Source organism: Carcharodon carcharias, chromosome 12 (genome assembly GCF_017639515.1).
Source record: "Carcharodon carcharias isolate sCarCar2 chromosome 12, sCarCar2.pri, whole genome shotgun sequence".
Classification (NCBI taxonomy): Eukaryota; Metazoa; Chordata; class Chondrichthyes; order Lamniformes; family Lamnidae; genus Carcharodon; species Carcharodon carcharias.
Genome location: NC_054478.1, coordinates 150,892,221 through 150,909,729, shown reverse-complemented (window position 1 = coordinate 150,909,729; position 17,509 = coordinate 150,892,221). Strand labels below are relative to the sequence as shown.

Sequence of the window (17,509 nt, the reverse complement as noted above, 5' to 3'; positions counted from 1 at the left end):
AAGCATGAAACCTTATCCAGCGGCGGGATGAGATTTCATGCAGGGTTCTAAAAAGTTTAATAAAGTTTAACTGCAATTTGTGAACATGTTCCATCTCATGTGATGTTGACAAATGAAGGGAACATGTTAGGGAATTTTTTTTTTCCTATTTTTAATATTTTTCAAAGTGGAAGCGATCTCCCTGAGGCTGCACTTAGCCTCAGGGAGATGTGCGCTCTGTCGTGCGCATGTGTAAAAGAACGACTCTCGCTTTTGGGGAATCCCCTCCACCCGCACAGGGAGTGCATAGCGCTTCCCACCGGACGTCACGCTGGACGGGCCTTAATTGCCCCAACCACTTAAAATAGAGGCGGGGCCCGCTTCTCTGGTGGGGATCGGCTCCCCGCCCAACGGAGATTGGGTTGGGCCCATCCACCCGGCAGACAGGAAATTCTGCCCTTAGTGTGGGCTAGAATACAAACAACAGAGCTTAGGATGAAGTGAAGTCTATACAGCATTGAAGATGGGAAGCCTCTAATCTGTCTCGAAATATTAATTTGCTCCAATGGGAGTTGGGAGAGCTAGCTGAGGGAAGAAAGTTTTCCTGTACAATGACTGTAGGCTAAGTAACAAGCACACAATAAATTAATAAATAGAAAGATTCCAACACTTAGCCAATGAGGAGAAAGAAAATCAACAGGTGCTTATAACAATGCTGCTGTCCTAACATTCTCAAAATAGATGAGAAATATCTGAGATCATCAGGTCATTGCCCCTGAGGTTTTCCCTCCCGTCTGCCTTAAGTCCCAAATACAGTACCTTATTTTACAAAATCATCCTCATTGATAGAATATACAGCACAGAAACTAGCTATTCAGCCCAACCAGTGTTCCTTGAAGCCAACAGCCCTCGCACAACCTCATAATCCAACTCAGTCTTTCCTAGGAGTGCAGAACTGTGGAGCTCTTCACTTTTCAACTTTACATCCTCTTACAATTTGAGCTTCTAAAAGTCACTTAATCATGACTTCTCAACCTCCTCTCCTCTTTTCCTCAGCTTTAGCAGAATTCATCACTAAGGCATTGTCCTTGCTCCTCGGTTCATCATCGAAGGAACCTTACAGATCATACTGAAATGTACAGCCAATCACATTCACAGCCCCTGCAAGTAGCAGCCTTTTTTAAGAATGAAAGAGGTCTTTATTGAAGCAATAGTTTTCCTCCTATCTATTCTAACAAGCGGGTCAATAACCAGAGGTCACAGATTTAAAATTATTGGCAAAAGATTTAGAGGAGATGAGAATTTGAATTTTCGTCCCTCAGAGAATTGTTGGGATTTGTGAGGTTTGGCCTGAAAAGGTGGCGGAAGCTGATTCCATCAATAATATTAAATGGCAATTAGACGCTTGAGGATAAGGAACTTACAGGGTTACTGACAAAGAGTGAGGATGTGGGACTAAGCAAGACTGCTCTTTGAACGTGCCAGGCACAGCAGGCCAAATGAGAAAAGCATTTTTAAAATCTTTAAAACTATCAAATGAATTGATCAATCCACTCTGTAAACATGACAGCTCATCACTCACCAACTACTGCTTTGGCTTTTCCTTCATGAAAGGACCAGGCCAGAGATAGTGCCTCAATGAACCGCTCCTGCTTCAACAGGTAATCCACTCTCTGCAGACAGAGCATTACGAGACAAAGATACATCAAGGTTCATACAGCTACACGGTGGGATCTATAGGAAGTACGTACTTCCGTACAGCATGGGCAAAGTAATCACATGTCATCTGCAGTTTAACTGCCGTGGCTGCTGTGGTTATCTGATTCCACAGTACAGCTGTGGCTAAGATACTGAAACCGCAATTCAAACAACATCTCCGTTTGCTCTTGTCTTCAAGCACTGCTGATGGAAAATTTAGCTAATGTTTTATAGGAATAAGTGACAAGTTTTATCCATCATAACAATTAGATGGGGGTTCTTCAGGTGAGGTCAACATCACACAGTGTAAAAGAAACTATTCTCCTTGTTTTTTTTATAAACACAATGCTTACAAAAATGCATGAGTACAATGACTCTAATTTAATTTTTCAAATTGCTAAAGCTGGAAAAGGTATCAATTTCTCTCCTCCCAAAGTAAAATGGTCTACTTTTGAAATATAAAACACTTTAATGATTGAGAAAAATGAAGCAATTTTAATTTTGTAAAGGTCCACGTAATACCCAACAGGAAAGGCATTGCCAAGTTAATTATTATTGACAATACACTGTCACTGGTATGCGACTGAAATATAAATCGATGCTGTTGAATACTTACACCAAAATAACGTATTGATTTTTCCAAAGTAAGTTAAAAGCCTATAGTGCTTAAAGTACTATATAATTTTGATTTTTTTAAAAAACAAAATCTAACTGCACAAGCAGAATTCACACCAGCTAGCATGAGTACACATAGAGAAGCATAGAATAGTCTGTTTGGGTGACAACTCCAACAACTTGCATTTTTACATCACCTTCAGAGAAAAATGTCCTAAAACATTTTAAATTGGGGATCAGGTCCAAGAATATCTAGTTCATACGTTTTACTATATAACTTATAGGAATCAAAATTTTAACTGTAGATAGATTGGGGCATCTGATAGATGAAACCATGATGTAAATGCAACTCAAAGAAGCCTTGGTTTATTACTTCAAAACTAACTTATGTTTGTCTTGCAAGGTCAGGGTTGATAGTGAAAAAACCTGAACAATAACTGATCCATCTCCAAGATTGTAATGGAGTCAGGGAGTCTGGAGAAAGATCTAAAAGCTCCATTAGCAATCTAAATTATTCATATGGGTTACAGAATCAAACAGTAGCATGGAAGGTAAAATGATTTGTTTGCATTTCTGTTTGACAGCATCCAAGAGCATACCATTTTGTCATGGGGATAGCATGTAGGGGTGGAAGGTTCCTTTGTTTAATTATCTGTATGTGTTTGCTGACAGAAGCAGGCAATTAAAATTAGTTTGGATTTTGTGAGGAAAAGCAGCTGAAAGATATCTCCAGTGGTCCTCATAGAGCCTTGTGGTAAAAAGCAGTCAACTTGAATAGTTTCACTTAGAAACAGAAGCTGTGAGATCAGACTGGGGAAAAGCAGTCTACGTCTGTCCAAAGCCAGGGCAAGGAGCTGAAGAGTCCATAGTCATGATTTCTTTAAAGAAACTTGGAGGGTCCCTCAGTCAAAATCTAATGGAAGGATCCCATGTAAAACTAAGAAAAATTAAAATAAATTCCAGAAGGCTATGACATACCTTTTGGGTTAGTCCCAGGAAAAGTGAATGAACCTTCAAGATTTCAATAGTTTTATTTAAGCTATTGCACTGGCCTTATGCCATAAGAAATAATGGATGGTGCAAAATAATTAAAGGGACCACACACAACAATCAAATTTTAAAGAGAACATTGCAGGAAAACAGGTATTATTATATTAAAAAAGGGAGATTGAACAAGTTCAGGGAACTATAGGGCAGTTATGTTAATACTGGTGGTGGGAAAGATAATGGAATCTTTATAAAAAGAAATATCCAGAAACTAAAAATGTAATAAAATCTAATCAGCATGGATTTCAAAAAGGAAGGTCATACTTAGAATGCATAGTGTGTTACAGCACATTGGTCCATCAAGTCTACACTGACTCTTTCTAAGAGTGACCCAATGAGTCCAACTCTTTCCCCATATCTCTGCAATTTCTTTCTACTTCAAGTATTTATCCAGTTCGCTTTTGAAGGCTACAACTGAATCTGTATCCACCACCCTATTAGACAGTGCATTCCGTTCCTAACTACTTGCTATGTAGGAATCTTTTTCCTCATGTTACCTCTGGTTCTTTGCTAATCATAGATAGCTGATGCCTTGGTTCTGATTTTCCAAAATTCCCTAGATTCGGGGAAGGTTCTATTAGATTGGAAAATAGCAAACATAACTCCTTCATTCAAAAAGGGAGGGAGACAGAAAGCAGGGGACTATAGGCCAGTTAGCTTAACACCTGTCAGAGGGAAAATGCTAGAAGCTATTATTAAAGATGTTATCGCAGGACACGTAGAAAAATTCAAGGCAGTCAGGCAGGGTCAACATGGATTTGTGAAAGGGCATGTTTAACCAATGTATTGGAGTTTTTTGAAGGAATCACATGTGCTGTGGATAAAGGGGAACCGGTGGATGTACTGTACTTAGATTTCCAGATGGCATTTGATAAGAAGCCACATCAAAGGTTATTGCGGAAAAGAAAAGTTCATGGTTTAGGGGGTAACATGTTGGCATGGAAGAAGACTGGCTAGTTACAGGAAATAGAGAGTAGGCATAAATGGGTCATTCTTGGTTGGCAGGATGTGACGAGTAATGCACCACAGGGATCAGTGCTGGGGCCTCAACTTTTTACAATTTATATAAATGATTTGGATGAAGAGACTAAAGATATGGCTGCTAAATTTGCCGTTACGTAGGAAAGTAAGTTGTGAAGAGGATTTAAGGAGTCTATAAAGGGACATAGATAGGTTAACTAAGCGGGCCAAGATCTGGCAAATGGATCATAATGTGGGCAAATGTGAAATCGTCCATTTTGGCAAAAAGGAAAAAAGCTTATTATCTAAATGGTGAGCACTCTCAGATGCCGAGGGATCTGGGTGTCCTATGCATGAATCACAAAAGGCTAGTATGCAGGTACAGCAAGTAATTAGGAAAGCTAAAAGAATGTTATTGTTTATTGTGAAGGGAATTGAATGCAAAAGTAGAGGTTAATCTTCAGCTACACAGGGGATTGGTGAGGCCACATCTGGTGTTCTGTCTGCAGTGTTGGTCTCCTGATTTAAGGAAGGATGTAAATGCGTTAGAAACAATCCAGGGAGAGTTTACTAGACTAATACCTGAAATGGGCAGGTTGTCTTACAAGGAAAGGTTGAACAGGCTAGGCTTATATCCGCTGGAGTTTAGAAGAGTAAGAGGTGAATTGATAGAAACATATAAGATCCTGAGGGGACTTGACAGGGTGGATGTGGGGAGGATGTTGTGGGAGAATCTAGAACTAGGGGTCGCTGATTAAAAATAAAGGGCTACCTAACTAAGACAGGGATGAGAAGAATTTATTTCTCTCAGAGGGTCGTGAGTCTTTCGAGCTCTCCTCCTCAAAAGGCAGTAGAAGGAGCATCTTTGAGTGTTTTTAAGGCAGAGGTAGGTAGATTCTTGATAAATGGGGGTGAAGGATTATCGGGGGTAGGCGGGAGGTTACAGTCAGGTCAGCCCTGAGCTTATTGAATGCGGAGAAGACTTGAGGGGCCGAGAGACCTGCTCCTGCTCCCAATTCATATGTTCCACAAGTCCATCTTAAATGTGTCTCCTCTCTCATCAATCGTACGGTCACTGGAAACATTAGCTCCTCTCTCTTTACTCTATTTAAACCCTCCACGATTTTGAACACCATGACAGAATAGGACAGAAATAGGCAACATTACAAGCCAGAAGGTTCAATTATTACAGAATTCAAGTTAAAAAGGGGCATTTTTCAATGATGAAGAGAAGCCAAGTCTAACTCTTTCAACCAAAATCTAATACAATTGTGTAATAATGAGTTATCAGGGAATGAAGATATGAAGAGCTACAAAAATCATCCACCTGGTGTTTCTCAAGAGAAAAAAGGTTGAGAGATACGAAAAACTGGGACTTGTTAAGCTTAATATCCTCATGGGCAGAATTTTCCCAGGATGAGACTAAGTGCGGTGGTGGTTTTCGCAGCCCCCAGACCGGTGCCCGCAATGGCGGCAACTCGCACACGATTCTGCGCTTGGAGACTCGTTAACTATGCAGAAGCGCGTTTCGGTCCGCATCACCAGCAGCTGATTTGGCCGCCACCATCAGCCGGTGGGTTCAAAGGTGGGGGCGCCATACTTAAACGCCAGTCCAACACGCAACCTCAATCTCTCCAGCCCACCAGAGATGTCTGCATCCCATAAGAGAGAGTCCGAGAGCCTGAGGGCAAAGTCTGCACCCGCTTCAGCCACCAGGCAATGCCAGGCCTTGGTCAGAGGGGTGCAGCAACAGGCACGGGCCCTACCCCACAGATGGCTGCAGGAATCACAGCGGCCTCACCTCTCAGGCCTGGGACACCGTAGCAGAGCAGGTCAGCGTGACTGACATTCAACCCAAAGTGCCACCCAGAGCAGGAAGAGGATGAATGGCCTCATCCGCTCCATCAGGTTCAGTCTTACTGGATTTGTGCTCGGCCCTTAACTCCATGGTCACACACCCTGGTGGCACCATCAAGTTGTAGGCGACATGGGGAGGAGGCACCATGAAACCCCTCCGGGGGCACCACCTCCTGCAGGAGTCAGGATGGGGCCCTCGGGCACCCACAGGGAGGATGAGCATCAGCCGGACCCCCCGGGGGTCTCCTCTCAGGACACTCCGAGGTGTGCAGCCGCTCACAGCCCCCTCTGCCTGTGACCCCATCCACTGCAGCTTCTCAGGCCACCGAGGACACTTCTGCCCCTTATCAGGCCGGAGCCCTGCAGGCCTCGGGTCACCAGAGGACGTCCACCAAGGTCACCACAGACATCAGGACCCGGCAGTCAGCAGCTGCCCCCACCTCTGCTGTGGGTGTCGGGGCTGCACCCAGGCAGCAGAGGTAGGAAAGTTAAGACAACCTGACGTCTCTTTTGGGTCACGGCTGAGTTAGACATGTGAAGATATTACACTTTTGTGAATATATTCGACAGTTATGTGAATGTTCCTGTCAATTGAAGGTGTTGAGATTTTGTACTGTGGAATCCTCTTACTTTGGGGTTTAGCGTTCCTCCCACTCGGTGATAGTGTCCCACTGTGAGATTCACTTTCCTGTGATGTCAACCTCAGTTGAACTAGTGTCTGCGCCACTTGTGTGACGTCAGGGAGATGTGTTTAAATCTTTATTGGAAACGTGTGATTTAAGTGTTTTTAATCCTTTTTCCTTCAGGAACACCATCGAGTGAGGGCAGCTCATCAGCATTGATAATCTAGCGGCATCTGTGTCTCCTCAGTGGTAGTGACAGAAGAAATGATACACACGGGAGGGGGAGATCCCCAGGCGGTCCACCTTTCAGTCACGGCAGGGTTTACATCATTAGATGGCAGCGAAAGCTTCAAGTCTTCTCTCACATCGCTCTTGTTCCTAAGTGGACTCTCAGTTCCCAGAGTGACCTCACTCACAGGGTCCCATGGACCAAAGCAAAGGTCATGACCTGATGAATCATGAGGTCGGAGCGCACAAGTGTGAATGTGGGACTTGTTCTCGCTGCAAGTGGGTGGACATCCCCTGAGGTGAAAGTAAATGGCACTGAGGGTGAGGAGAGATGTGACCATATTCCCTCACTTAACTTTACTCTTCCTGGAACCTGGCAGTGATTAACGTATCATGGGCACATCTCCCACGCCTTCCTTCATCCATGGCGTGATCACACTCATACTGACCCTCAACAGCCTCCTGAGGTATCTGGGCCTACGGATCTTCATCCTCTGATGAGCTCTCATCCTCCTCCAGTTCATCCTCTGGCAGGGGCTCACCTCTTTGCATTGCCAGACTGTGAAGGACACAACACACAGCGATGATGTGGGAAACCCTGTCGGGAGGGTATTGGAGTGAGACACCTGTTTGGTCCAAGCATCTGAAGCGCATCTTGAGAAGCCCTATGGTCTGCTCTAGGGAGCGTGTGGAGCTGTGAGCAGTGTTGTACCTCTCCTTGGAATGACTCTGAGGGCGATGCTCCAGTGTCATCAGCCAGTGTTTCACTGGGTGCCCCTTATCCCCAAGCAGCCATCCCTGCAGATGTATTGGCCCCTCAAAAACCCTCAGGCACCTGGGAGCGACTCAGGATGTAGGAGTCATGGCAACTCCCAGAGTACCGTGCACAAACATGCTGTGTGTGCTTCTGTTGATCACACACCAGTTGTACGTTGATGGAATGATAGCCCTTGCAGTTTATAAACATCAGGGGCTGCTGCAATGGAGCCCGTATAGACACATGGGTGCAGCCTAGTGCACCCTGCACTCTAGGGAAGCCTGAGATGGTGGTGAAGCTGGTGAATTTCACAGCCTGGCTATCTTCATCCAGAGCAAACCTGACATAATGATGGACCTTCCTGTAAAGGGCATCTGCGACCTCCTTTATGCATCAATGTGTTGTGGACTGAGAGATGCCGCACAGGTCCCCTGTTGATCCTTGTAAGAGAGAATCTAGCCATCTTCCCTTGATGTTCAATGACATTACCATCACTGAATCCCCCACTATCAACATCCTGGGGGTTACCATTAACCAGAAACTGAACTGGACTAGCCACATAAATACTGTGGCTATAAGAGCAGGTCAGGGGCTAGGAATCCTGCTGCGAGTAACTCACCTCCTGACTCCCCAAAGCCTGTCCACCATCTACAAGGCACAAGTCAGGAGTGTGATGGAATACTTCCCACTTGCCCGAATGAGTGCAGCCCCCACAACACTCAAGAAGCTGGACACTATCCAGGACAAAGCAGCCCACTTGATTGGCACCACATCCACAAACATTCACTCCCTCCACTACTGACACACAGTAGCAGCAGTGTGTACCATCTACAAGATGCACTGCAGGAACTCACCAAGGCTCCTTAGGCAGCACCTTCCAAACCCACAACCACTACCATCTAGAAGGACAAGGGCAGCAGATAGATGGGAACACCACCACCTGGAAGTTCCCCTTCAAGTCACTCACCATCCTGACTTGCAAATATATCACCGCTCCTTCACTGTCGCTGGGTCAAAATCCTGGAACTCCCTCCCTAACAGCACTGTGGGTGTACCTACACCACATGGACTGTGGTGGTTCAAAAAGGCAGCTCACCACCACCTTCTCAAGGGCAACTAGGATTGGGCATTAAATGCTGGCCCAGCCAGCGAAGCCCACATCCTATGAATGAATAAAAAAAAAACTCTTGAGATGCAGTGACTGTGATGTGAAGCCAATGAGTTCTGAGCAGCCCTTTAACAGTGTTAATGAAGCCATTGGCTTCAAGTGGCTTTCATCATAAGAAAATCTTCCTCCTTTCTTTCTGAGCAGATTCCTGCTCACTCCAGCAGCAACATGAGGTTAGAGAGCGGCCCCAGAAAGGCCCCCCTCATGTTCACCCTTCCCCCTGACTGACATTGCACAGTCTTTCCTCCCTGTTGCCCCCCATCGTGTTCACCAACCCCACCCCCGCCTCACAGCCCACACTCGGTTGAAGTGCTGGTTTCTGAAAGTGGAGCCTGTGTGAGTACCACACTCAGTGGGTGTTCCTCGGGGTGATGTAGGCAAAGAGCAGGAGCAGACCAACCCTCCAGCCCCAGCAGAGCCTCGTTCATCACAACAAGATGGGGGCAGCGCCAAGGCAGGTGGGCTGAGTGTGTCCCCCTCACTTCGGAGTTACCGAGGGAACTGAGGCCCGTCCTTTTTCAAACAGGTTTGACGCCGACATAATTTCCTGCCGACGTGACGGAAGATTGGAAGGCATAGCAAGATTCCGGCGAGCAGCTGTTTTAATGAGCATTCGTGACAGGCTCATGAATACAAATGGGGTTCGAGCCACTGGTCAGCGGGATAACTGACCCTCCACGATCCACCATCAGGTGAATTGCGACCTATTATTACGATGGCGGGTTTCCAACTTTTTGCCTCCCGCTGGATTCTCCGTTCCCAACCGCCACAGGCAGGATGGGAAAATTCCGCCCTATGTTTCTAAAGCTCTTATTGAAAAAAAAAGAAATTGGGAGGCAAATACCAGCTTTGTGGTATTTTAGCATATATACAACCCAAAGAGGGGCATAATCTTGCTTCATCGAGGCTTCAATTAGCAGTTTTACACTCAAGCTGCAATCTATATTAACCTTCCTCCAGAATAAAGGCTAGCCTTATATCTTGTTTATCACTGAATTCCGCAAGTATAATGTTGGAAGCTCGTGTCTCTGTTTCAGGCTAGCATAATGCAGAAAGTTACTGGAAATCAAGTGTGCTTTCTAGCCCCCTGAAACTGTTCTTTTCCAACACAGACTTATCAACTTTGCTTCTTCTGTTTTCTGTAATTATGATTTTTTTAAAAATGAAGGATGCCATTTCTGCACAAAGAAAATTTGCTTGCCTTCGTTCAGTGAGTTGTGTTTTTGTGTGCACTGAATGTTGGCACTGGGTGAAGGTACAAAGCCAGGTTGAGAGACAAGCAAACAGGGGTGGGTAAAAAATGCCAGATGGAAGGGCAAATACAATGGGTTCACGTGATCACAGAATAGCGTAATACAACACAGAAGGTGAAGAGGGTGCGAGGGGGCAGATATGGAGCACTAACTCCAGTAGAGATCAGCCAGGCCAAATGGTCTGTTTTTGTGTTATAGCAGCACAGCAGCACTCCCTCAGCACCGTGCTGAAATATCAGTTTAGATTATGTGCTCAATTCCCTGGAGTGGGGCTTGAACCTCCAACCTTATGACTCAGGAGCAAAAGGACTACTCACTGAGCCAAGGTTGACACCTCATCTGCATTGTTGCTTGATTTACATTGCAATAGATAGTGGGGTAAATGTTGCTAAACATTAAACAGTTTGCACATGATCTACGAAAGAGTGAATTGCAACTGCTGTGGAAAAAAATGGCTTGATAGCCCAAATGGCCTATTCTTACCCTGTTTTTAAACGTCCCTATGAGAACAAAGAATTAAAAAAAAGCAGAGAATGTGATTAAACAGAACTAGGTGAATTAAGGGCATCTGCGCATCAGTGTATTGACAAGAGTCTATGTCTAAACGAGTGACAAGGAAGAGAACTAGTCCATCGTGCAGGGAGATGTTGCTACCTGAATGCCAATTCAGATGGAAGCAGTTCAAGTCATGGAATATATATTTTTAGGGCTGTACTGAATCCAGGAGGGAGAGCACACCATTATATGGCAGGTCAAGCTGTTCAAATGCGTCAAGGTGAGCTGATTGTAGAGCTTTTTTTAAAAAAAAAACTTAAGAGCTAGGCAAGCGCCTTCCACAAAATACCAGCAAACAATTTCAACTTGCTTACCTCCCGCCAAGTCCTCAGGGTAATCACATGCACTGACTGCAAGAGAAGGGAGAAATAAATGAATATATTTGATAAGTAATAGGCAAAGTTTCCTTGTATTCAGCAAAGAGAGGAACTGTCAAGTTGCTTCATAAATAAAATATTCGGTTTTGCAATTTCAAAGTCTTGCATCTTAACAAGGGAATCAGAAGGTTTTTATCTCATGGGGTTTTGGATTGTGGCAATGCTGGGAGCAGCAGTAAAGGGATGTGTGAGGTCTGGAAGAACTGGATCATAGAGCCCAGAGAGACTGCTCGGCCTCTGGAGTATGTGGCTTGCACAGTCCAGCAGTTGGAATCACTTCCCTTCATTTCCTGTATAGCATGGTAGGGATGCTTGTTGCTTCCTGTTTAGGAGGGTCCCTGGCTAGTTAGGGGTGCCTCAGTCTCCCATCAGTAAAGTCACACTGCCAATAGCAACAGGAACCAGCTGTAAGCTAGTTCAATGTTTTCATCACTACCAGAAGGCATTCTCGGTAGGTGAAGGGGTTCCTCACAGCAGCTCGTGACTACCCGACTCTTTCTCAGTGAGCGCGGAGACATGACAGGAACTGGATGTAGGGGGATCCAACAGAGGCAAGAAGCTGAATACACATCATGCAGGAAACTGCAATCCCATGAGGCTAGCCAAACACCACTCACTCTGCAGAGGTTGCGTTTTCAATTTGTCAGGATACTTAGCAATTAAAGTGACATTTCTGACGGTGAAAAATCCTGCAGAAAATATTTGACTAAAAACCTTATCTACAATGGGCAGAAGGAACAAGTCATTAGTTTCTCAGTCAGAAAAAATGAGAAACAGAATAGGTAGAATAAGGTGAAGCAAAATTAAGTGCAAACAAACAAGGTAATAAAATATATATAGGCAAGGAACAAGAGGGAAAAAGGGACAGCAAGCACATATATGTGCATTTTTCTTTTTATCCAACATCTTCTTTCAGGTATAAAAACAAAAAACTGCGGATGCTGGAAATCCAAAACAAAAACAGAATTACCTGGGAAAACTCAGCAGGTCCGGCAGCATCGGCGGAGAAGAAAAGAGTTGATGCTTCGAGTCCTCATGACCCTTCAACAGAACTGAACTGAGTTCTGTTGAAGGGTCATGAGGATTCGAAACGTCAACTCTTTTCTTCTCCGCCGATGCTGCCGGACCTGCTGAGTTTTTCCAGGTAATTCTGTTTTTGTTTTATCTTCTTTCAGGTGTTCAGTTTAGTAATTTAGAATTAATATTACTATAGTAAAGTTGCTGTTGGTCCTAAGCAGCCTCATTATTGTAACATATAAATTGATCTCCGCGTTACACTGAGAGCAGAAAATAAACAAATCCAGGAAGACAGTAACTTCCCTGTGCCTCCCGCCGGTCGAGACAGAAATTTAAGTATGCAGAATGAATAGTCCAAAAAAAATGGGCCAGATTAGACAATGACTAAATAGCAGCGTATAGCTGGAAATCTAAAAAAAAAGTTTGCATTTATCAAGATCATTGATCAGGGCACAAGAATGAATTGAGGTGCTTCACCTCTTGCAATCAGAGTCCAGAGTGCAGTGAAGGGCAAGATTTAGAGTTACTGTTTCAATCTGTATACTCCAGCAATGCAATGCTGACAGTTCTCCCAATACCAGCCTCATCTGGGGAGATAACAATGTAACTTCCAGGTGACCGACAGTGGGGGTCCCCCTTTCTCAGGCTGGGAAAAGTCAGTGGGGTGCTCCAACATATTTAACCCCTTCACAGGAACCATGCACAGCCTTTGATGGATACAATGATCAGATACGCTGGCACTCATCCATCAACATTCAGAAGCCTATCTCACGTTCTAATGCTTAAATCATAATTATATTTCCCGGACAAAATCCGAATGGTGAGGCAGATGCATTATTACCTTAGTTCCCAGGTAGATAATTTGCCCTCCATAACCACTGACCGACTGGTAACATGCCTTTTCTCCAACCAGAGCCTTAAGAAATAAACAATACTTTAATATCAATTATATTAAAAAGTCTGAGCAGAGATAAAATAATATTTTAATTTGTTTCAGGAACCAATAAATCATTGAAAAAGGAAAATATTAAACTGCACCAAAATATATTTTAGCTTCCTCAACTGACATAGCGGGACCGGGCTGGGCCGAGAGGGGAGGCCCCGGGCAGGGCCGAGCGGTGACCACTGAACAGTTAAACTGACCTCCCGGCTCGATGCTGAGCTAGAGAGGTATAACTAACCCAGGGACAATGCATGGCCTGGACTGAATTGGCTGATCACAGTCAGAGTGGCAGCAGAGGTGATAATTGGCCTCAGGATAGTGGGAGAGAAAAACATAATCACCAAGTTTCTCTAATGAACTGTTCTGCAGCTGCATAAAGGTGGGTATCTGGCGAGGGTAGAATCAAATTCTGTTGTTGAACTCCCAGAACCAGAATAGCTTCATCACAATTAGTAACATTCAACAATAACTTATTTATATAGCGCTTATAACATAACGCAACATCCCAATGTATCACATCCAGCCAAGGAAGGAGATATTAGGTCAGTTGACCAAAAGCTTGGTCAGAGAGGTAGATCCCCTAAAAGAGGAAATTCAGATAGAAATGCGGAGAGGTCGAGGGAGAAAATTCCAGAGCTCAGGGCCGAGGCAGTTTGAAGCACAACCAACAGCGGAGAAATTAAAATCAGGGATGCAGAGGAGGCCAGAAGAGACTGTGGAGCTGGAGGAGATTACAGAGATAGGGAGGGGCAAGGACATGGAGGGATTTGGAAACACGGATGAGAATTTTAAAGCCAAGACGTTGCTTGACCAGGAGCCAGTGTAGGTCAGCAAGCACAGGGGGTGATAGGGGAGCAGGACTTGCTGCAAGTTAATACACAGGCAGCAGAGTTTTGGATAACCTCGAGAGCTTACGGAAGCTAAAATGTGAGAGACCAGCCAGGAGTGCATTGGAATAGTCAAGTCTAGAGGTGACAAAAGCATGGATGACAGTTCAGCAGCAGATGGGCTGAGACAGGGCGAAGATGGGCGATCTTACTGAGATGGAACTTGGCGGTCTGAGTAAAGGCACGAATATGAGGTTGGAAGCTCATCACAGGATCAAATGTGACACCAAGATTGTGAACAGATTGGCGTAAACTCAAACTGTTGCCAGGGAGAGGGATGGAGTTGGCAGCTGGCATCGGAGTTTAGAGTGGGGATCGAAAACAATGGCTTCAGTCTTCCCGATATTTAATTGGAGGAAATTTCTGCTCATCCGGTGCTGGTTGTTGGACAAGCAGTCTGATAAATTAGCAACAGTGAAGGAGTTGAGAGAGGTGTTGTGTGGCAGAGCTGAGTGTTGTCAGCATACATGTGAGAACAAAAGCTGTTCCTTCAGCTGATGTTGTCGAGGGGCAATATGTACATGAGAAATAGGAGGAGGCCAAGCATTGATCCTTAGGGGGCTCCAGAGGTAGCGGCGCAAGAGCTGGAAGAGAAGCCATTGCAAGTGATCCTCTGGCTACGATTAGATGGATAAGAATGGGACAGGTGAGAGCAGTCCCACCCAGCTGGATGACAGTGGAGAGGTGTAGGAGGAGGATGGTGTGGCCCAAATGCGTCAAAAGCTGCGGACTGGTTGAGAAGGACAAGGAGGGAAAGAATAGCCCTTTTGGGTGGGATCACACAGAGGAGGGACTAAATGACCTTGTGGGGCTATAAGCTAGCATTAGGCACTATAAGGAGGTGGAAAAGAAAAATCGGAAACAAAAATACCTAATTTTTCACAAGTCAGCAAACAGAAAACAAAACAAACTTTCTTTTTCAACAACAGAAAACCAACTCTAAACAAGCAGAGTATAATTTGTATGTATGTTGGCAGAATAAATTGATTCTTAAAAATTCTCTTAACTGTCTCTCTGAAATGGCTGGGCAAGGACACGTAATGGGCAACCAATTCTGGTTCTGCTGGTGACATACCAGCAGAAAGAATAAAACATGATAATATGCATCTGTTGTACACAAGTTAGGAACAACAGCTGGCTGGTCCAACTGCAGAGCTCTGCATCACAATCCATGTTCCTAACATACAACCTCAATGCTGAGTTCTGTTTATCTGCTGATAGAGACTAACCAAATATCATTAATTTCAAGAAAGGGAGTTTGCTTGGGATGCCCACAGTAGTTTACAACTATAAATGACTTTTGAAGCACAGTGACTATTATGTAAGTGATTGAAGGAGCTCACCTGCACACATCTAGGAGTTACTAATAACATTTCAGATAAATGGATAATCAATGTGTCTTGGCAGGGTTAGCATTGAGGGAGGAACATTGGGACATCAGAAGAAATCCCAGCTTTTCATCAACTGGTTGCAAAGAAAATCACCCGACAGGCCAGACAGAATGCAGCCTTAATGGTACACCTTAAAGGTGACAATGTAGCACTGATTCATTTAAGTATTAACCTAGCTTATTCGTTCAAGTCTTCAAACTTGAGTCCAAATCTTCTAGCACAGAGATAACTGAACGAGCAACTGATCGAGCCGAGCTGACACTGGCTTCAGCTTTTGTAGAAGTGGGGATACGGCTGAGGGCACTTTTATTTAATATTAAAGTCGGTGTGCTGATAATGCAACACAAACAAAATGCGATCCAGAAGAATGGCACAACCTTTGTATCTCCCATGTAAACAAGAATTTTCAATTGTTCAAAGTATTTTAAAAATGGGTTTGGAGGAAATGAGTTTAGTCTGATATTGTAAGAGTGATGTAAAATTTTGATTCACACATGCTAAGACAATTCACTTATATCCAACAGTACACTGATGTGTTAGTCATCATTGAACTAATCAAAATAAAGATTAAAACTCCAGCGGTATCATCAGCTGTCTATTATTTCTGGAAATAACTTCTATTGCTTTGGAAATGAAAACAGTGAAATCAAATTTCAGATAATGTTACATAGAAGTTCAAAAATTGGATAAGGGAGGTGGTGACACAGTAGTATTGGTTTCCAGAGAGGCAGGGTAATTCACTGGGGTCCCAGGTTAGAATCCCATCATGGCAGATGGTGAAATGTGAATGATGACTATTAAAATCGATTGTCGGAAAAACCCATCTGGCTTACTAATGTCCTTGGGGGAAACTCCCCTGCCATCCTTACCTGGTCTGGCCTACACGTGACTCCAGATCCAGACCCACAGCAACGTGGTTGACTCGGAAATGGCCTAGCAAGCCACTTAGTTGTATCAAACCATTAAAAACCCTCAAAGGCATGAAATGGGACTGACATCCCAGCATCATCCCAGGCATCAGAAATGACAATAGCAAACTCAGCCCTGTCATAGTCATAGAGGTCCACTGCACAGAAAAAGGCCCTTCGGCCCATCGAGTCTGCACCAGTCAAACAAGTGTCGCACTATTCTAATCCCAATTTTCAGCACTAGCCCCATAGCCTTGTATGCCATGGCATCGCAAGTGCACATCCAAATACTTCTTAAATGTTATGAGGGTTTCTGCCTCTACCACCCTTTCAGGCAGTGAGTTCCAGATTCCCACCACCCTCTGGGTAAGAAAATTCTTCCTCACATCCTCTCTAAACCTCCTGCCCCTTACCTTAAATCTATGCCCCGTGGTTATTGATCCCTCTACCAAAGGGAAAAGTTCCTTCCCGTCTACCCTATCTATGCCCCTCATAAGTTTATACACCTCTATCATGTCGCCCTTCAATCTCCTCTGCTCCAGGGAAAATAACCCCCGTCTATCCAATCTCCTCATAACTAAAACTCTCCAGCCCAGGCAACATCCTGGTAAATCTCCTCTGCACTCTCTCTAGTGCAATCACATCCTTCCTATAATGCGGATTCCAGAACTGCACACAATATTCTAGCTGTGGCCTAACCAGCGTCTTATACAGTTCCCTGCTTTTATATTCCGTGCCTCGGCTAATAAAGGCACTTATCCCATATGCATTTTTAACCACCTTATCTACCTGACCCGCTACCTTAAGGGACCGGTGGACATGCACACCAAGGTCCCTCTGATCCTCGGTACCTCCCAGGATCCTACCATTCATTGTGTATTCCCGTGCCTTGTTTGTCCTGCCCAAGTGCATCACCTCACACTTATCCGGATTAAATTCCATTTGCCACTGATCAGCCCGTCTGACCAGCCCGTCTATATCCTCCTGTAATCTAATGCTATCCTCCTCACTATTTACCACCCACCAATTTTTGTGTCATCCGCGAACTTACTGATCAACCCTCCTACATTCAAGTCTAAGTCGTTTATATATACCACAAACAGCAAGGGACCCAACACCAATCCCTGTGGAACCCCACTGGACATAGGCACCTAGTCACAAAAACACCCCTCGACCATCACCTGCAAGGCCCAAGTTAGGAGTGTGATGGAATACTCTCCACTTGCCTGGATGAGTGCAGCTCCAA

General features: G+C 44.5%; 1 protein-coding gene across 5 annotated transcripts in view; it reads right to left on the bottom strand.

The window, feature by feature from the left end:
* vps8 (VPS8 subunit of CORVET complex) overlaps positions 1-17,509 on the bottom strand; it is a 734,009-nt gene that overhangs the window by 641,529 nt on the left and 74,971 nt on the right. For all 5 annotated transcript variants that reach the window (XM_041200655.1, XM_041200658.1, XM_041200657.1 and 2 more), the window contains 3 exons: positions 12,976-13,050; positions 11,055-11,090; positions 1,562-1,652 (listed from right to left, as the gene is read on the bottom strand). In XM_041200655.1, the coding sequence (XP_041056589.1) occupies positions 1,562-1,652; positions 11,055-11,090; positions 12,976-13,050 (202 nt within the window). The remainder of the gene's footprint in view (positions 1-1,561; positions 1,653-11,054; positions 11,091-12,975; positions 13,051-17,509) is intronic.